The 21783-nt window shown below is 45.1% G+C and overlaps 1 protein-coding gene across 2 annotated transcripts in view; it reads right to left on the bottom strand.

The window, feature by feature from the left end:
• SNX29 (sorting nexin 29) overlaps positions 1–21783 on the bottom strand; it is a 1801773-nt gene that overhangs the window by 1454473 nt on the left and 325517 nt on the right. For both annotated transcript variants that reach the window (XM_089669411.1, XM_089669412.1), the window contains exon 5: positions 17416–17596. In XM_089669411.1, coding sequence (XP_089525537.1) covers positions 17416–17596 — 181 coding nt within the window. The remainder of the gene's footprint in view (positions 1–17415; positions 17597–21783) is intronic.

The following is a 21783-nucleotide window of genomic DNA, read 5'->3' as shown; positions in this document are numbered from 1 at the left end:
ATGGATGAGTTTCCTCTTAATCTCCATTTTATTAATCATCTTGTGAACTGATTAATAGCATGTCCAATCTTATCTTCCTTTGTTTCCCCATATCCACTGCATACTTCATTCTGTCAGTTGCATCACTAAAATTCCCATATGACTGCAGCAATGTCCTAGACTGTTTATCTATGTTGTGACTTAAGCATTCTTTTACTTCTTTACACTTTTTAGGATTACGAAAAATCATGTCGAATTGACCACCAGGGCTACCATTACTTTAGTTTTCACCCATGGCAAACAAACCACCATAAATCAGTAATGCATTGCACTTTTCATTATTGTCAGAAATATCAACACTACTGTCATAACTCCTTTTTTTAGCGTTTGGCAGGGCAGGGTCTGCAGAGGAAGCATTCACAGCAGAGTGGACATCTCCCATGACAAGATCACTGTACCCCAATTCTACTGACACATGACATTCTGCCAGCAAATGTCCTGACATCTGACCTTCATTGCATAAACTAACAATTGAGTCGGTGACCCCAATCTCATAATTTACACTGTTGTTTGGTACCACCACATTTTTCTTTGTTTAGTGATTCGCAAATAAAACTTCTGCTAGGAGCCCATTCTTACTTGGCCTTTTAAAATTTTGAGGGACATCTGCTGCAGCAACAAGCACGCCCTTGACTAAAAGCTGTTCTGGAGCCCCATGTCTGGCAAAGCAGAAACCGTCTCCATGCCCACAATTACATACAGAAACCTCTTTTTTAACATCATTAGTAATAAACATTTTGTCCAGTTTTCCTAGTCTAAGGCGAACTGTTTTTCCTAGTCATAGGTGAACTGTTTTTTTTTCCATAATTCAGCTGGCTGGTCAAAAAAACAAAAAAAACAAATGGATTCCCCCATCCAGACAATCATGTGGATAAAGGAATTCTCCCTGCTATGCTATTGTATTATTTAGCAGCAGGACTCTTCCGCTATAAGAATACACTGATCATTGTTGCAGCCAATAGACTGCATGTGATGGTCGTTAAAATTTTCCAGCAGTCCCATTCAAATGAAGCTAATGGTTTGATCAACTTCTCTGGAGTGGGAACTGCCACAGATGGATTGAAATTTGGCTGGCCTCTTCTGAATCGGCTGAATTTTGATCTATCTATGGACAGATAATTGTTCTGTACTCCAATCAAAGGGAACTTTCCAGCACTGTTTCATCTGTCCATGGATACAAAGAAGAACAGAGTGGCTAAACAGTAGACATGTTGCAAATTTCAGCTTTAAGCATATAAAATATCAATATCCCATTGTTAAATACAATGGATTCCATTACCAAAATCTCATCACTGGGAGCCTGTCATCTTCCAAGATGACATTCTTATTTGCAAAGTTGGCACGTAGCTTTAGGACATTCTTATTATGCCTTGCAGACACACTCTCGCCCACAAGGTTGGCACCATAGTTGTCCTGGGTAACAAAGAACCTTGGCCTTTTTTTTTTTTTTGAGGAACACTTCTGTTGTCTTAGACACCATCTTGTGGCTCAGTGGTCACCCCTATCATATTTAATTCGGCAGTTTTTCTATACGACACAGGTGCATTCTCAGTAGTAGTAAATTCAACAATGACATTTTCATCATCAGTAATAAACATTAGGTTTATAGAATCTTTAAAACTTGTCTCAGACCTCACAGGCTGCAGACACATTTATATCAGAAACTGAGTTTGTAAGTAAGGGCTCTTTTTCAGCAGCATTGTCTCCTGAAGTACACCACAACATAGGACATATACCAAGCAAGGTACTGGGTGACTTATCAACGAGGTGCTACTCTCCTGGCAACTTATGGACAGCAGACAATTCCTCTGATGAATCTCCGGTCTCCCAGCAACACAATTTCTTGGGTTGCTATGGGAAATGGCACTCTCCTATCTGACCATTGCTGGATCTCCCAGACATGCTGGACACTCTCTCCTTGCATCTTTGTTTTGCCATTGTTCTGTATCTCCAATCTAAGCATTGAAAGTGTGATCTCTGTAACTTACAGTTGTGATGAGATAGTGATAACTCCAATCTTAGTTGAATAACACAGGCAGTAACTCAATTTAGATGGCACCTTGTAGATCTTGTGAAGTTTATTCCATAAACTGAGAGAATCTTGCAACAATGAACATCTGATAGGTCAAAAGATCATAATGTGATCTGCTTCAATAAGACATGAGGCTAGAACAGGGGTGGACTGCCATCTCATGGGGCCCCCTGGGCAATAGGAAATCATGGGGCCCCTGTGTCCTCACCCACCCTCAAACCACACCCAAAAAAAGCCTATGAAAGGTACCAGGAGCATCTCATGGGGCCCCCTACTGACCATGGGCCCCCCGAGCAGTGCCCGAGTGGCTAAATGGTCAGTCCACCCCTGGGCTAGAAGCAGAAATGCATTACTGGGAAAAAGGGTGGGCTATCTATACAGCATGAACTAAACCAAAGGAAAGGGAGGAGCAGAGACAAAATACAAAGAACACTTAAAGCCATATTACAGTCATGTGAAACATGACACAACCCATCGAAATCTATGATTTCTATTATAACAAACTTTAGTCCAATATAAGTAATGAAGATTCTTCCAGGAACATCTCCAAAACAAGAAGGAAAGGAAGAACAAAAGGAAAAAAATGCAAACATTTAGCTTGCTTGCAGATGCTGGTCTCGAAAGTCCAGGCTGAGACATGGAAACCCATATTCAGAGGGGAAGGCAGCAACATGCACCATTTTCTTCTTACCTCCCTTTAAATCAAGTTGTCTTCCTCTTTGGGCAAAAGATGTACTAGTTCCTTTATAGGCCTGAAGTAAAGGTGTGCAGAACCTGCTTTCATGGTGGATATAGCCAAGATGTGTCTAGAAATGAAGTAGTAGGTACTGCACGACTGCCGCAGTCAGCAGGGTTGAGGCTAGTGGGAACATAGTGCCATTGTTCAGGCGTAGAGAACTTCCGTATGCGTTCCACTCTGTTGCCGATGTACATGTAGAACTGTCTTGCGCAATTGTGCATATATCCTAGCACTATTTTGCGGTCTATAAAAGTCAAAGGAGTCTATTTCAACATCTGTTTCAAGCTCTATAAGCTCAGCAATTTCCACAGCTAACACAGCTGCACAAAGTTCAAGCCTTGAAATAGTATGTGCAGGTTTTGGTGTGAGCTTGGTCTTGCCCATGGTAAATCCTACACCCACTTTACTATTGGGATCCGTAGCTCGAAGAAAAGCCACTGCAGCAATGGCTTCATTGGATGCATCGGAGAAGACATGAATCTCTCTTCTGGTGGCATTCTTTAAGGATGCTTGGGTGAAAGACCGTGGTATCTGGAGTTGTTCTAATGCTTTTAGAGACTGTTGCCAGGATTCCCTCCTTTGTTGTTTCTCTTTGGGTAAGGGGTTATCCCAGTCTGAGCTTTCAGAAGAAAGTTGTCTCAGCCGTATCTTACCCTGAATGGTGAGAGGTGTAATGAAACCTAAGGGATCATAAATGCTGTTCACTGTAGACAAAACTCCTCGCTTTGTGAATGGCTTGTCACAGGCTGATGCTTGAAATGTGATTGTGTCTTGTTTAACATTCCAAAGCAATCCAAGACTGCATTGTGTAACAGAAAGGTCAGATCCTAGTTGGAATTTCTTCACACTGACAGCATGGTCATCAGAAGGAAAGGCTATTTATTTATTTATTACAGGTACTTATATAGCGCTGTCAATTTACGCAGCACTTTACATATATATTGTACATTCACATCAGTCCCTAACCCTCAAGGGGCGTACAATCTAAAGTCCCTAACTCACATTCATACATACACATACTAGGGCCAATCTAGACAAGAGGAGCCAATTCACCTACCAGCATGTCTTTGGAGGGTGGGAGGAAACCAGAGTACCCGGAGGAAACATTTAGTTAACACTGATGTGGTAGGTTCTGCTTGATCTAGGTGCTCCCCGCCTTGCTTTGCCTCAGGAAGATTGTTTGCGAGCGTAGTAGAGTTGTGCGAATATTGATGAAGAGCTTGCACATGGATATCACTGTCACACTCTATACATTTGATATAGAGTTCTGTGGAGGCACAGCATTTGTAGCAAACCCCAAATTTCTTCAAAAGTTCCTTACATTCTTGGAGGGTTTTCTTTCTGAAGCCGATACATTTCTTAAGTGGATGTGGTTCGTTATGTATTGGACATTGCCAATTTGGGTCCTTAATTTTCTTGTTTTGATCAGTCTTTTCAAGAACTGTAGCAGGCGCAGGTAGAACATTAGTCCTTTTCACTAATGCTGGACCTCTATGGTCTCTGTGCGACATACGTGTGTATGTAGGTCTTGGAGAGAGTGTACTGAGAAGGTTACAGTCCCCATATGAGAAACTTGTGTCCTTCTTAGTGTCTGCAATTCTTTTGATGAACTCGCAGAAGTAGGAAAAAGGAGGAAAGGCAACCCTATGTTCTTCCTTATGCTTTGATCCAAGCACTGCCCATCTTTCTTGAATTCCATATGGTAGCTTGAGAACAATAGATTTGATGCCATGAAAGGTGTCAAGGTAACTGAGACCAGGTAAGTTGATGTCAGCCTTAGCAAGTTGAAGCTCTAATAACATCGCTGAGTTCTTGAAACTTTAGATTGTCGCTAGCAGAAATCCTTGGGAAGCTTTGCAACCTTTGGAATAAAGCATCTTCAATGGCCTCTGGGCTGCCAAAAGGTAAGTTCAAGTCTGCCCCAAGCAGCATTTAGGCCTGCAGCAGTGTTGTCAATATGAACTGCTTTGAGCCTCTTGATGCGTTCAGTGGATTGGGGACCTAGCCATCTGATGAGTGGATCTAATTCCTCTATGGCATTGATGTCTAGGTCACTCATTGTGACCTTAAAGGTGGATTTCCAGCCTCTGTCATTTTCAGGCTTGTCATCAAACTTGGTGAGCCCTGTCTTAACAAACTCTCTGCAGAGCATGTATTTAGCAAACTGTGACATGTGTTTTCTGATTTTGGGTGCATGATTGCAAGTGGAACAGAGTTGGTCGTGATGGTTGATGGACTTACGTGGAGTGACTTGGGAACATATGTTGCTGCTAAGGCATTCAATGCCGAAACTGGCTTAAAGTCTATTGGCATGCTGGTTTGTAGAGTAGTGCATTTGCTAGGAGGTACTCTGTTGGTGCCAAAGTAAGGTGGACGGTCTATTAAATACATACCAGTGTCTGCAGCTAACTGTCATGCTGCAGGATATAAGGGAAAATCGTCTTGAGGTACAGTAGGTGTAGAGAAGAGACTTTGATTGAGTACTCTGGCTGCTGTGACAGGGAGTTGACATTCTGGAGAGGTATGTGAAGAATCTGAGACATAAGATACAACTGAGTGTCTGGAACTGTTGTCTCTTTTGTTTTCACTAGCAGCTTGTTCTAATACCTTTAACCTTGCCAAAGCTGTGGCATGCCCACATTGTTTTTCCAAGACTTCAATTTCTGCCTTTTGGCGTGTGGCCTGAGCCTCTATTTCTGCTTCCTTATCTGCGGCCTGAGCCTCCATTTCTGCTTTCTTTGGGGCGAAAGCTGCCTGAATTTTAGAACCTTCAGCATCAGCACGGGCTTTTATTAGTTTTTGACTGAGTGTAGAAGACCTTGATTGTATGGATTTGGAAGATCTTGAGTAGCATCTAGTAGATGCAGAGCGATAAGTTCTGGATTCATGGAGCTGTGTTACTCTCACTTCTGCCTTTGTCTTTGTTTGCACCACTAAATTGTCTCTTTCAAGATTGAGCTCCTCAAAACTCATTAATTCTTTCAATGACCCTTGAGTGTTGTACCGCTTTAAGAGAGCAATATATTTAACACACAGTCTTTGATAATTCTCATAAGCAACATTCAATTGCTGGATAGCGCCATCTAGTAGCATTGGCTCATGAGATTGTTGGGAGAGAGCAGACATGCATTTAACAGTATTAGACCATAAGTCATTAATATTAGACAGCAGTTCTTCCTTGTCAGCATTAAGATTCCCTTGCAACTTCCAGGTTGGTTTTGTTAAGCGTTTTTCTCTTTTGTCTAAGTCCTGCTCTGGATGAAGCTCTGATTGTGGTTGTGTATTAGTTTCCCCAGACTGTATATTACTTTCCTGAAACATCATGTTAGCACCCACTTTTTCTGTGGGTGAGCTCAGGTTTCCTAGGCAATGGTTGCAGAAAAGTTTTCTTTCACTTTCTTATAAGATTTCAAAGACAAGCCATGTGCTAATGCATACAGATGCAGTGTATAAACTTGCAGTTGTAAGACATAGACATCAATAATTTGTCCTGACACTGATGAGTTTTATGCTGAGATATACTTGCAGACATATACAGGCTTGTGTAGAAATGGCTACACTGTCTGTTAGCTGCTATATCCAGTGTCTATATAAGATCTCGCTGTGTATCCAAAGCTAGCAAGGATCTTATGAAGACATTTCACTGATCTTTTGACTGTTCTGTCTCTCCAATCTAAGCATTGAAAGTGTGATCTCTGTAATTTACAGTTATGATGAGATAGCGATAACTCCAATCTTAGTTGAATTACACAGGCAGTGATTCGATCCAGATGACACCTTGTAGATCTTGTGAAGTTTATTCCATAAACTGAGAGAGTATTACAACAATGAACATCTGATAGGTCAAAAGATCATAATGTGATCTGCTTTAATAAGACAAGAGGCTAGAAGCTGACATGCATTACTGGGAAAAAGTGTGGGCTATCTATACAGCATGAACTAAACCAAATGAAAGGGAGGAGCAGAGATAAAATACAAAGAACACTTAAAGGCATAGGACAGTCACGTGAAACATGACATCCATAATTCTCAAAAGGCAACCTCTTTGTCACATGGTTAGCAGGCCTGAACTCATCGGTATTCCCACAGGCAACAGCACTCCTCTACTTCCAGCTTCTGATCAGCCTCTCATTCTCTCACAGAACTTAGAGTAAGCTTTCCAGTTTTAGTAGCTAGGGACACTGCTTGCACTTGTCTCTGACAGACTCCAAAATGAACAGCATTTGTTCAGGCCATCTTACAAATAAGTACTTTTTCTTGGAAAGTCCCATCCTTGCAGTCACTTCTTTGTACTGTCCTCAGCAAAATAAATGGACTACTGTCCCTTTAAGGGATTTAATTTTTTTCTCCTGTAGGCTCTCCTCACCTGTACACACACAATGTGTTGTCTCACATAAAGCTCAACAGACATTAATAGATGAACTTACTTCTAAGCAGAGGGACTCCAATTGTGCCTATTGCATATCATCATGTTAGAAAATTAGCTGCAGGTAGCACTTCCAAGGACTCAGCTCTCCATTTTAGGGCTTTCTTGCCCACTTTTATTTAAAAGGAAGCTCCAAACGGTTACTTTTGAAGGGGTTTGTAGCATTGCTCTTCAAATCTAATACTTTTTGCCAGCCCCTTGGTTTGGTCTGGCCTCACAAGCTTCAATAGCTTCCCTAGTAGTTGGAGTATGTCTGTGTACTAGGTACTTCTGGAACAGTTTAATGCAGAGAATCACCAGCTTCTTCACTTGCTCTATTTTGTGGAGCAGGCAAGGTAGAATCTGCACTAGAGGGAAGGAATAGACTAGCCTGAACTGAGACCAAGCATTTATTAAGGGATCCAATGCCAGTGTCCTGGCCACAAATAGAGGTATCTTCTTCTTGAATCTGGAGGCCAGGGTATCAGTGTTCCTCCATCAAGAGATCATCTGGCTAGCTTCCTTCAAGGCTGCATGACGCTTGGTGTCCCCATGGTGACTGATTAGACCACAGTCATGGCTTTGACTGATTGCATACCGGTTGGGTGTTCTTGCAGAAGGGGGGGACGAGTTTGCAGAGCCATCCAAATTGCTCTGAGGAAAAGGATGTTAATGGGGAACATGGCTACTACTCATGACCATGTTCCCTGAACTATGACAGACTGGAACCCTCCTCCCTACCCTGAAAGACTGGCATTTGACTTCATCGGTTTCCAGTGATATGGAAGGAAAGACTTCTCCACTGTTAGAGTTGGCAGGAGATCCACCAAGGTAGAGAATTCTTGCTTGGCAGGAAAGGAGCATGGGTAGGTCGAGAGAAGGAGTCTGCTTGTTCTATGACAACAAGATGTGTGCTGGAGAGGTCTCAAATGAAATTGGGCAAATGGAACAACCTTGAAAGAGGATACCATGAAACCCAGAACTCTCATAAAGAATCTCACAGAGGGGCATCTCTTTGACCTCAAATCCTAAGCCTGAGTTCTGAGAGAAGGAACCCAGGAACGCTCCTCGGGACCATAACCACACCAATGGACCAGGAACTGCACCCGACCGCGGACCAACCAAGAGTCCAGGATGCGGCTCACCTCATACTCCTCATGACTGTCAACCCAGATAGGACGGGGCCGAAGCAGTGAGGCAATAAAGCGATTGCAGACCAGAGGCTTCAACAGGTATACGTGGAAGACATTGGAGATACGCATTGTCATGGAAATTTTCTAGTACAGGTTATCCTTTAAATGTGTCATATATTAGTGTTATTCATATGTCTCTCGTGTGGCTTAATTAAAGCTCTGAAGGCTGCAATTAGGCCATGCGCATTTACAATGTATATATTACAGTACTCAGCTCGGTAATGGATGAGATGGCAGATCTGCGCTTATAGACTGGCATGTATGCCACCACGGCATTCGATGCGAATGCCGCCGGCGGTAGGCCGCGGGCCTGTATCTACATATCAGCAGCTTAGTACCACATGGACTTCGTATGGCCAGGCGCCGGGCCTCTGCGTGTAGGCTCATGTATATCTCTACAAGCCTCTACCGACCTGAACTGTATCTGGATGGATGTGTTTTAAATAAGATCGTATTGGGCCCATTCAGATACAGACTGGCACTGTTTAATCTAAGGGATGCTTGTACAGACAATGAACATACTGCTGGGAGCTGATAGCATGTAAATAATGGTAAACTCGCTCTCCAAAGCGAGTTTACGGGGGAGGGCAGGAAAAACTGGTTTAACTGGTTTTAGTAAGAGAGAACTTTACACTCCGAGCAGAATGGACATTCTCGTGTATGGACACTCCCAATACATTGTTCTGTGGGAGGGGATTGACTTGGTCCCGTGCGGGGGGTGTGTTTTTGTATAATAAAACAGGAGTCTGGTGTTAGACCCAGGCAGAGTGGATTCCAACTCCAACCTGGGAGTATCGTCTGATTATTCCTGGATCACGGGAGCTCCATTTTCCCCACATCTCAAGAGAGCTAAACCTTTGCACACCAGTTGGAGGCGCAGGAATCGAGGAGCTAAGCTGCAGTCGCGGTAAGCGACGTTCTTACAGCTTTATGGGGGATTGCTGCGCATCCAACTGCGGGTACTCACGGTAAGGAGAAATTTGTTGAAAGCGAATTTCCAAGACAGCATCCCAGGAGGAAGAGCAAGGGAATAGGCAACCGGGTTCACCCTGCGGAGGATGCGGAAAGGACCAACAAAATGGGGAGCCAGTTTCGGTGCAGGCACCCAAAGATTGAGCTTACGAGTGGACAACCACACCCAATCTCCGACCTGGTATTGTCAGGGATTGCGGCTCCGTAGTCCTGGATCGCAGCGCCATCCCCCGCACATGCGCATTGGCGCCAGATCGCGCCGGGACACAGGCACTAGGTCCTGGCGAGCCGCGGCTGACAGGACGCCGCGCATGCGCAGTAGGAGCCGCGGGTGCGCCTCAGGCGTCCAATGACAGCCGGGGGCGCGTCCTAGCCGGCCAATGACAGTGCAGGGCGCACTATTTAAAGATGCCCTGCACTGTCACAGATTGCCGCAAGGTCTTTCTGTGATTCTGAGTTCCTGCACCCGTCTAGTGACCCTGATTGACCTTGACTACGCTGCCTGCCCCTGTGATTGACCCGGATTGTCCTGACTATTCTGCCTGCTCCTGTGTTTGACCCGGATTGCCCTGACCATTCTACGGACTGACTTACCCTGCTGATCCTGCGTGTGACCCGACTACTCTTTGCCCACCGATTCTGTACCCCGCTTACCCTCACGGGCCCACGATCCGTTACTACCCTGCTGGGGCCGCCATCCTCTTCACATCTGGCTCTCCCGGTACCTGTCCCCGGAGGTCTCCTCAGCCACTGGTGGGCCTGCTCGGAGATAGTGACCTGGCCCGGGACTGTTTCAAGTCCATCCCCACCATCAGGGGCCCTGGTGAAAGCACAGCCCGCGCTTAGACCCCACGCTCTGAGTAGGTCTGTCAGTTGGCAGCCTGAGGCACCACCTGGCGGATCATAACAGGTATGAAGGAGTGGGCAACCGTCTACGATCAGCCTGGAGCTTCTGGCACTGTGCTGAGTCCTTCAAGGACCTCTGGATCTGCCCCCATGAAGAACACAGGGCAGCAAGATGGTTCTCCACAGCCGGAATGTCCTGTGGCGAGAACAACTCAGGCAATACAGCGGGTTAGAACCCATAGTTGGCCATGAAGGGAGACATCCCGGAGGAGGAGTTGACAGCTGAGTTCCTCGCAAACTCTGCCCATGGCAGGAGATCGACCCAATTGTCTTGATGATCTGAGATATAGCAGCAAAGGAATTGTTCCAGGGCCTGGTTGGAACGCTCCGCAGCCCCATTGGACTGTGGGTGGTAGGCCGAAGAGAAGGAGAGCTTGATACCCAACTGGGAGCAGAAGGCGTGCCAGAACCTGGACACAAACTGGCTCCCACAGTCCGAGACAATCACCTTAGGCATATAAATACAAATATGCTCAGTGATAATTAATAAAATAACTTTTCTTATTATAATAATCTCAAAAATCCAAAATCTATAATTTTTCAAATTAAAGTCCAATTTCAAATTAAAGTCTAATAAATAAATAAATACGTGTAGTCCAAAAATTGATTCAAATGTAAAAACTCTCCGCTGCTTGCAAAACCTTGATTACCTCAAAAAAAAAAAAAAAAAAAATACATAGTGCATTATCCTTTATAAATAAAAATTTACATATAAAATCAATCCAATAATATTCACCCAAGTGAAAACACGTGTATATATCAAACCACATACACATGCGATGTACTGTGCAAAACCATGCATGTGAAACACTCTACTGTGCTAAAAACTCATGACACAGGTGCACACTTCTATCAGGGTAAGGAATGGATACCCTTACCAATATTCAAAGAAATTTATATTTTTGATCTCAATCCACAGAAAATTGTCTGGTGATATAAATCCTCTTAGAGATGTCCTCAGGGTTTGCTTTGTGTGGATCCTTCCACCCTAGCAACTGAGATATGCTTCCACCATATACGCCAGCCAGATACCCATATACAAGGAACAAATCATGATGTTTTGTTGATGATTTGTTCCTTGTATATGGGTATCTGGCTGGCGTATATGGTGGAAGCATATCTCAGTTGTTAGGGTGGAAGGATCCACACAAAGCAAACCCTGAGGACATCTCTAAGAGGATTTATATCACCAGACAATTTTCTGTGGATTGAGATCAAAAATATAAATTTCTTTGAATATTGGTAAGGGTATCCATCCTTACCCTGATAGAAGTGTGCACCTGTGTCATGAGTTTTTAGCACAGTAGAGTGTTTCACATGCATGGTTTTGCACAGTACATCGCATGTGTATGTGGTTTGATATATACACGTGTTTTCACTTGGGTGAATATTATTGGATTGATTTTATATGTAAATTTTTATTTATAAAGGATAATGCACTATGTATTTTTTTTTTTTTTTTGAGGTAATCAAGGTTTTGCAAGCAGCGGAGAGTTTTTACATTTGAATCAATTTTTGGACTACACGTATTTATTTATTTATTGGACTTTAATTTGAAAAATTATAGATTTTGGATTTTTGAGATTATTATAATAAGAAAAGTTCTTTTATTAATTATCACTGAGCATATTTGTATTTATATTTATACACCTTTAAGGGTAGAGGTGAAGTGTGCTTATAAATAGTTGGGAAAATTAGTGTTTTACATTTATTAATCACCTTAGGCAACCCATGCAAGCAAAAGATCTCCCTGGCGAAAACCGTAGCCAGTTCTTGCGCAGTCAGCAATTTCTTGAACGGAACACAATGATCAATGACCATAAGAATGACCGTATGGCCTTGAGATGCAGGGAGGTCCACAATGAAATCCATGCCCAGGTGTGACCAGGGACGCTCCTCATTCGGAATGGGTTGCAGAAGGCCAAATGGAAGATGCCGAGGAGATTTATTCTGGGCACAGACAGAACATGCTGTTACATATGAGGTGATGTCGGAACGGAGAGATGGCAACCAGAATAGACGAGAAATGACCCAGGACAACTGGTTCCTCCCCGGATGACCGGCAGTCTTGGAATTATGGTAGGTACGCAGCAGGCGGGTGCGCAATCCCTCAGGTACGAAACATCTACCAGCCGGTCTCTCAGAGGGAGCATCAGTTTGAGCGCCAAAATCTGCTTCCCAAGGGGAGAAGTCAGGCTGGTACGAATGGCAGCCAGGATCAGATCCAGAGGTATGACCGAGGTCGGCTCAGAGTCCTCCCTGGACAGCTCAGAGTACTGCCACGACAAGGCATCAGCCCTGACATTCTTGGAGCCAGGCAAATAGGAGACCACATAGTTAAAACGCGACAAGAACAGAGCCCATCTGGCCTTATGGGGCGTCAACCTCTTAGCCTCCGAGAGATACGTCAGGTTCTTGTGGTCAGTGAGAATGAGAACCGGAAACCGCAGAACCCTCGAGCAGGTGCCTCCATTCCTTGAGAGCCTGAATAATGGCCAACAACTCCCTGTCTCCAATCTGGTAGTTGCATTCTGCGGAGGAAAGCTTCCTGGAGTAAAACCCACAGGGAGTAGGGGTCCATCGGGTAACCGACACTGAGACAGGAAGGCGCTTACTCCCTTCTCAGATGCATCAACCTCGAGGACAAAGGGCAACCCAGGATTGGGATGAGACAGTATCGCAGCCGAAGCAAAAGCGGATTTCAGAGCTTCGAAAGCTATGATGGCCTCGGATGACCACTCGTGGGGATTACTGCCCTTCTTGGTCAGATCTGAGAGAGGCTTGGCCAGCGTGGAGAAGTTCCTGATAAACTTCCGATAATAGTTGACGAATCCCAAAAAGCGCTGAATGGACCGAAGACCACTGGGACAAGGCCACTGCAGAACCGCCGAAACCTTCTGAGGGTCCATGGAGAATCCCACAGCGGAAATGATGTAGCCCAAAAAGGCAACCTGGGATTGGTGAAATTCACAATTCTCGAGCTTACAGAAAAGCTTGTTCTCACGTAACCGTTGACATCCTGGATATGATACTCCATAGACGCAGAGTAAACCAGGATGTTGTCCAAGTAAACCACCATGCACTGCTGCAACAAGTCACGAAAGACATCATTAATGAACTCCTGAAAGACTGCGGACACGTTACACAACCCGAAGGGCATAACCAGGGATTCATAGTGGCTGGTTCTGGTGTTGAACGCGGTCTTCCACTCGTCCCCTCCTTGATCCATACGAGCTTGTACGCAGCCCTAAGGTCGAGTTTAGTAAAGACCGTTGCTCCCTTGAGCCGGTCAAACAACTCGGTAATCAACGGAATTGGGTAAGCATTCTTAATCGTGATTCCATTGAGACCCCTATAATCAATGCAAGGCCTCAATTCACTGCCCTTCTTTTTCACGAAGAAAAAGCCAGCTCCTGCTGGGGAAGTAGACTTGCGAATGTGCCCCCGGGAAGGCGCATCCGCAACGTACTCTTCCATGGCCTGATTCTCTGCAACCGAAAGAGGATACACCCTGTCACGAGGAGGAGTGGCACCGGGTTGCAAGGCTATGACACAATCGTATGGATGATGAGGAGGCAGAGCACCGGCGTGCACCTTGTCAAACACGTCCAGGTATTCCCCATAGTCAGTGGGCAACACAGAGTCAGAGGAGGCACACAACACCTTAACAGGTCCACAGATGCAACCGGCCCCACACTGTGGAGACTACGACAGAATTTCGGCCAACCGCCAACTAAAGGTCGGATTGTGCTTCTGAAGCCAGGGATATCCCAAAACCACGGAGTAGGCGGAGAAGAAATTACCTGGAAACAGGCCAACTCCCTGTGAACAGCCCCAATAGCTACTTCAACCGGCAGGGTCTCGTGGGTAACCTGCGGCGGTTGCAGGGGCCTGCCATCTATCGCCTCGAGAACCAATGGAGTAACTCGAGCCTGCAGAGGAATGGAGTACTGGGTAGAAAACGAACTGTCCATAAACAACCCGCTAGCACCAGAGTCTACCAATGCCTGGGCCGTCACCAAGCCTTCCACCCAAGAGAGGACAACGGTGATTAGCAGTTTATCTTTGCGGGACACCGGGGACGAGGAAACTTCCACCCAAGATCTGCCCCCGACAAGATCTCAGGTGCGAGCGTTTCCCGGACGGACCGGACAGGACTGCCGAAAATGCCCACCGAGACCACAGTACAGGCAGCAATCCTCCTGCCGAGAGGCCCGCTCCCCCTCGGAAAGGCAAGCAAACCCCAGCTGCATGGGCTCACCGCCAGACAAGCCATCCCCAGGAGGCGTGGGAGAAGAGGGAGGAATGAGTGGGACAGAAAATGTAGGTGCCAATCGGTTCAGAGGCCTACGCAGATGCTCCTTAAGTGAAGGCCTCTCCCTGAGCCTGGTGTCAATCAGGATTAGGAAGGAAATTAGTGCTTCAAGCTCCACAGGCAGTTCTTTGGCTGCAATCTCGTCCTTCAACGCATCTGAGAGACCATGAGAGAAAGCAGCCACCAGAGCCTCATTGTTCCAACCCACCTCTGCCGCCAGGGTATGAAATTCTATGGCGTACTCGGCAATGTTCCATGAACCCTGATGCATGGACATGAGCAGCTTGGCAGCCGAGGTGGAGCGAGCAGGCACATCGAATACCCTACGGAAGGAGGCAACAAAACCGGCAAACTCGTGAATCACAGGGTTATCGTTCTTCCATAAGGGATTTGCCCAGGCCAAGGCCTTGTCCGAGAGCAGCGAGATTAGGAAGCCCACCTTTGACCTCTCAGTAGGAAAAGCGTGGGGTATCAACTCAAAATATATGCCCACTTGGTTAAGGAAACCCCGACACTGACTCGGCTCACCCCCAAAGCTCTGTGGAAGGGGGGCTGAACCAGTCATACCTCTGGGCACCGCAGTTGCAGCAGCAGATGCAGAGGTAGGCGCAACAACCGGAGCAGCAGCGGGAGCGACCACAGGAGTGACAACCGGCCTAATTGCACCAGGAGCAAGGTGCGCTGTGCGTGCAAGCAGCGTCTGCAATGCCTGAGCGAACTGATCCAACAAGAGATCCTGCTGATCAAGTCTGGCAACCAACCACTAATTTAACCCACAGGTCTGTGGTTATCTAGGACCCAGAGAGAAGAAAACAGTAACAGATGTCCTCCCACTCTTAAGCGTAATGGTGCCCCTTCTTTGGGAAGAGGTCTTGGAGGAAGGCTTGGTGGGCTTTGTGACCCAAGTCTTGTGCCAAAATTAGGTTTTGAAGTTGAAGCCTGGGTAGAGATTTAAGGTGGAGACTTCATAGGAAGGATATTTTTAAATTTCTGTAAAATAACTTTCCCTTCTGTGACATCTTTAAAGAATTTAAGTGCCTCACCAAGGAGATGTCCTTCAAAGGGCATATGTGGGAGGTATCTTTTACAGGCAGCTACAGCCGACCATGCTTTATGCCATAAGATTCAGCTATTGTGAGAGGAAATTATAGCTAATTTGTAAATTTGTGTCATTACTTGTTCAACGGCATCAACACAAAAGAACACGGCAGAAGGTAAATGCTGTAATTGCTCAATTTAAATATGGTTCGGGAATTCAGACTCGTGTTGGTTGTTCATTGCACTAGTCCAGTTAGCTGCAGTCTGACTGCCAGAAATTGCAGCAATAGCTGGTTGCTGAGATGGGCCTGCAAATGTAAAGAGAGCCTTTAAGAATGTCTCAAACATAGCACTTTTGGAACAATCCCAGGTTGCCCCATTTTCTGCCTCTCCCAAAGGTTTGTTTGTGGGCATGGCAGAGTCTTTTAGATTTACATCATCTCTATGAGAGACATACATTTAAGTCCTTCCAACAACTAAGACAAGAATTGTATATTACACCGCAGTGGTCCTTTCACTATACCCTGCTAACCAACTGTACTCTGCCCTACTGATTTCTGTTTCTTTACACTGTCTTGCTGACCTCCCATCCCCTGCCCCCTTGAATTTTTTTAACTGCACACCACATCAGACTGGCTAGATCCGGCCCTGCATGGCATACAAAATTTTGTCAAAATTGCAGAAAAGGTTCTTTGTTTAATGACATCTAACACCATCTACTTTTCTATAGCCTTGTACATTTACAAATGAACATATTTAGATTATGAACACAAAGCACACAAAAGTGCATATAAACTGCATATAAAGTACTTCTCTTTAGGACCATTCTCATAACACTCCATAACCAAAAACTGTAAAATTTTGTATGGTTTCATTCTCTGTATGGTGTTCCTAATATGTACTCCTACGAGAAATGTTAAATTTCTTAGTTATATAGCCTTAGTACACAAATTCCTGTGCATCATATTGTTACATGGCATCTATATTTTAATTGTAGCTGTAATGAGATTCTAATTTAGTTCCATGTATCCCACTAACAGTTGTTACTCTGTTTTCTAAATGCAACTACCACAAGCACAAGAGAGTATTGGCAGTGCTCATAGAAATCTTCTTGGCCCTACCCATACACTATGCCCATTGTTCATAATATACAACTTAAATAATAATATAGCTCATAATACTTTTCTTGTAATACTCCATGACCTCCCAGTGATTCATCTTTAACTTGCTTAAACCTTTGGCATGCTGCTCCTTGTTGTCTCACCATTGTATAAATAGATTTGCATATGCATAGGGGGTGTTAGCTTGAAAAAGGGACTTGGGCAGCTTTGAAATGCATAGCTCTGCCTCCCAGATGTCCCAATGACATCACTTATGGTCTGCTCTTCATCCCACAGAAGCCCTCTGGCATCTTGTTGGTTTCCACTTCCACATCTAAGCTGTCATCCAGCCTGATGTCCGAACTTTCCAAGCTACAAGTTTTAGGAAGATGCTCCCCATTCCAGATGCTCATGAATTACATACAAAAAAGTGCCATTTTTTCTTCCAATGTGATATGCTAAGTTATTAGTGTTTCTCAGTACATTTAATGCTGCGCTTAGCTTGGCGTTAAAGAATATGCTTTATACCTTCAAGGTTTAATACTATTTTAATGTACGTCTAATCCTTTCAACATAGTATTATGCTCTAAAGCCTAAATAACATTTATTTTATTTTTGCTCAATTAGGTTTTAAAACAATAAGCTATTGTTTTACAACTGTACTGATTAACATTACCTAAGCCTGTTTGTATCTCCAAGCAGCATATGTAAATAACGCTCAAGGGAATGTTCGTTCAAAGCACAGCGCAGCCAAGTACGGCCCCTCCCTATGTCAGTCGTGATATTCTTCAAAGAGTAGAATCTCTGAAGTTCATGCTTGTTAAGTATTTCTTTCACATACACCCAAAACATTGGATCTGTAAAGAAGAAAAATAAAACAATAAGTTATTCATGACTGATATAGTAACATGCACACAAACGGGGTTTGTTGTAACTCACCTTACAATCCCTTTCTCTGAATTCATTGATGGACACAGCTCCTGTATTCTTGACAATAGGATAAATAGTGCCACCTAAAGGAGTAGGACACTAGGCAGAAAAAGAACACAGCACCACCTATGGGCAGTCCTAGTTGACATAAACCCCCTCTCCATTATAGGCGAGCCAGTTGGTCACAAAGCAGTGTAAAAAGATTGAAAAACTCAAGAAGAGGGGTGGGTGCTGTGTCCGCCAATGAATTCTTGACTATTGGGACATCACGAAGCAGTGCTTCAATGAGGGGTGCGCAACCAAAACCCTTTAGCAAACCAACCAAAATGTCAACCACCCACACAACCCCCCTCCCCCCCCAAAGGGGGAAACAAGGGACTATGAACAGTTGTCTGAAAAACCTTGTGGCCAAATCTGGCACTATCACCTGGGTAGTGTGCACCATGATGGGAAAGGGAAGGACCCCACCCTAAAGCCAGATGCATAAATAATTGTCTGCAGAGCCCAATGGGAAATAATGGCAGAGGAAGCCACCAGGCATTTCCCCAGATTGTCTGTGAGTGTAAAAAGAGCTTACAACCCCCGGAGGGAGACTGTAGACAAAAATCACCTGGAGCACATCCAAAGTGTGCAGATCAAGCTTCCTAGGGTGCAGAGGCTGTGGACACAGAAAAGGCAGGACAATGTCCTCATTAAGATAGAAATCCGACACCACCTTTGAAGGAAAAAGGGGTGTTGACGGGAAAAAACCCAATGTCCATGGCAAGACCAATAGGGGCACTTACAGGATAAGGCCACCAGATCCAACAATGATGGTGACCAAGATCTGGGATTGATGGTGACCAAGAAGGTGACTTTTTGGGAAAGAGTAAGTAGAGGAATATCTCTACCATTTACAAGCTAAGGACACAAAGAGCTAAATTAAGATTCCACAGTGGCGATGAGGAATGCACAGGAGGCGCCACATGGTAAACCACTTGAACAAAGGTATGAATTGAGGCGTGTGTGGCCAAGTGACATTGAAGCAGATCATTAGAAACCTGGCCTGCAATGGCACTTAAGACAAGCTTTTGAACAACATCCCATTGGAGAAAGGCAAAACCCAAGCCACTGAGAAGCAGCGTGGATGGGCACCCACAGCCTCACACCAAACGTTAAAAGCGTTCCACGTGTGATAATACATCTTTGCAGAGGTAGAATTGCATTTCTTCACCATAGCAGGGAACACCGACCTGACAATCTCCTAACATTCTATCTCTAAGAACATGGCTTTAATAGCCATGCCGTCGAGGCCAGAGACAGCAAGGCAGGGTGGTTGATTGGTCCTTGGGATAGGGGGTCCTCTTGAAATAGCAGTCGCCAGGGGGAATCCACAACCAGCCGCACCATGGGCAACGATACCAGTCATGCAGCCACCAGAGAGACAAGAATTGTCTTTACTGCCATCCTGCATAGACTGGTTACTACCCACCATGGCCATTTCGTTGGCCTCTAGGAAGGGTAAGCAAAGCCCCCAGAGGAAGGAGCCCTGATCGATTGACCCAGACAAAGTGGGTTTCCAGTGAAGCAGGAGATTTATCCCATTGTGCCAGGATCTTCCTCTACAGAACCCTCATAGGTGCACGCGCATATGGGGCCACCTCAAAGTTAGACACCATGAGACCCAGGACCTGCATGCAAGACTGAAGGGAAGACCATCTGTGTGTGCAGCTGGAACTCCAAAGTCTGGAAGAATACCTTGACTGTGCTGAGTCGAATATCAGCCTCAGAAACTTCCGTTTCCTGATCAGGGCCATGGCGGAACTGTGGGGACCCAGAACCCATCTGAAGTCCTGTAGAAAAGCATTTTGTGATCCCCACGTCATCCAGTCATGCAAAGTGAGTCTCAACCCACAGAAGTAAGTCATCTAGGTAACCAATCACAGCAATTCCCCTCTGTCTAAACAATGACAGGACCAGAGACCAAACCAAAGGGAAGTGCCCTGACTGCAAAGTGCAAAAAGAATTGGTACCCAGCACAAAATGGACTGTGTAGGTATGAATCTTTGATCATCTTTGAGGTCTATGGAGGCCAGGAAATCCCCTCTGATGTAGGGAGGCCACCACCAAACGGATGAATTCCATCTTGAACTTCTGCACCCGCAAAACCATTGAGGTCCAAGATTGGGCAAAGCCTGTCCTTCTATGGACCTGTAAACAGATTGAAGGACAGTCCCTGAATATGCCCTGGCGCCATAAACAGGGCATTCACTCCCTGGAGAAGGAAATTCTGCACCGTGCCATACAGAGCCAACAGGCGGGATGAGGGAGCTGCCAGACATGATCAGTTCGTAGACCCACTTTTTGGAAATGAGTGAGGGTTCCCGGCCTGTGAACCAGCAAAGATAATCCCCCACCCTGGAAACCTAAGGGGCATGCCTACATGCTGTGGAGGACTTGTCCTCCATTCACGGGGGGCCTTGAAGGGCCCGGAGCAATAGTCCGAAGAGCCAGAGGAAAGAAAAGGCCTCTTGTTTGCAAGAAGGAAGAACCGGCTCACAACAGTTTTCCATTCCCTTCTTAGCCTTTGGGAGGATGTATGCTTGCTACCTGAAAGGTTCTTGACGATGTCATCCAAGGTAGACCGAAAAGAAAGCACACAGCAGGGAGGTCGGAAAGGGGAAATGCCCCTAGTAAAGATGGCGGTGCAACAGTCTGCCAGAACAACTGCTCATTGAGTCTCACCACTACAGTTTTGCCCCGCAGTTTAAGGGCGCCAGTCCTTAGCATAGCCACCTCCGACTCAGGGCAAGAGAGCCTGAGAAAGTGACTGAGAAGGGTGGGTGCCCACAGTCAAAAAGGCAGGTGCCAACCTCCCCATTAGAAAAAAAGGAAAAAGCTATAGAACCACAGGTCCCAGCAAGGAACTAGGTTCTTACTCATGAAACACTAGGGGGGATTTATACCAGCTAAGACTGCCTATAGGCGGTGCTGTGTTCTTTTTCTGCCTAGTGTTCTACTCCTGTAGCTGGCGCTATAAACCCTATAGTCAAGAATAGAAGAGCTGTGTCTGTCAATGAATGTAAGAGAAATATGTTAAAAACATGTAAAGACAGATTTTTACACATACATTTAAATTTTTGTTTCCTATACTTGTTTTGTTATAGAAAATCAGTTTCAATGAGTAGGTGTTGCCAAAATATACAACTGCACTTTCTCTCTCCAATTCTTTCAGACTGGATGTGAATTTTTTGCATGACATTTTGCATGATTTTTACTTACCGTGCTTTGTGATGATAAAGCTGACCTATATCTATCCATAGAGGCCTGATATGTTAAATGACCTGTATGAATATGTTGTAGTCTACATTATTGAGGTACATTATTGTACCTCAAAGCGTGATACATATGCTTCAAAGGTGGTTAGGTGTCCTGCTGCTGCTGCCCCCCTGACGCGTTTCGTGCGATGCACGTATTCATAGGGTTCAGGGCCAGCCAGGGGGGCAGCAGCAGCAGGACACCTAACCACCTTTGAAGCATATGTATCACGCTATGAGGTCTCTTATTGGGCACTCTGTGTGAGTGCTATCACTCGCAGTGCCCATCTGGAGGATTCAGGACCCTGGCGGTGATACCTGGTAGCAGTTTCTGATGACCTTACTTCTGTGGAACCGGGATGGTGATCTGGGGGCAATCTGATCTGGGATCTGATGATCGTTCTATGGCCTGGTGACGCAGGATTACATATTGCGTATGTTAAACGCACATCTGGTGAGTGCGTTTTTCACCTATTTGTGTGGTTCACACTTATCATCACACCTTGGATCAGGACGTCCACTCACCTGTAATTAGGATCTCTCCATGATCCGCACTACTGTATTGAATTTACAGATCACCATCAGAGTGATATCACGCATGTGTATAAATTCACACTAATATATCGTGTGTATAAACTGTGTTTTATGATTTAGCGCTGCACCATTCTATGTGATATATACGTTTTATTGGAGGTTTTTGTTTGGTTACCTTTTCGGTGTATCAGCTGCTCATTAGCTTTGTGGTGTATACATATTTATACACCTTTTTATTTAAGTAGCGCTCACTATAACACCTTTTACTATAAATCCAGATGTAC

The sequence above is a fragment of the Staurois parvus genome, unplaced genomic scaffold (genome assembly GCF_062004578.1).
Source record: "Staurois parvus isolate SC_StPar_1 unplaced genomic scaffold, SC_StPar_1.0 ptg000075l, whole genome shotgun sequence".
NCBI classification, from domain to species: domain Eukaryota; kingdom Metazoa; phylum Chordata; class Amphibia; order Anura; family Ranidae; genus Staurois; species Staurois parvus.
Note: the sequence above shows the minus strand (reverse complement) of the source record. Positions and strands in the feature narration are given on the sequence as shown.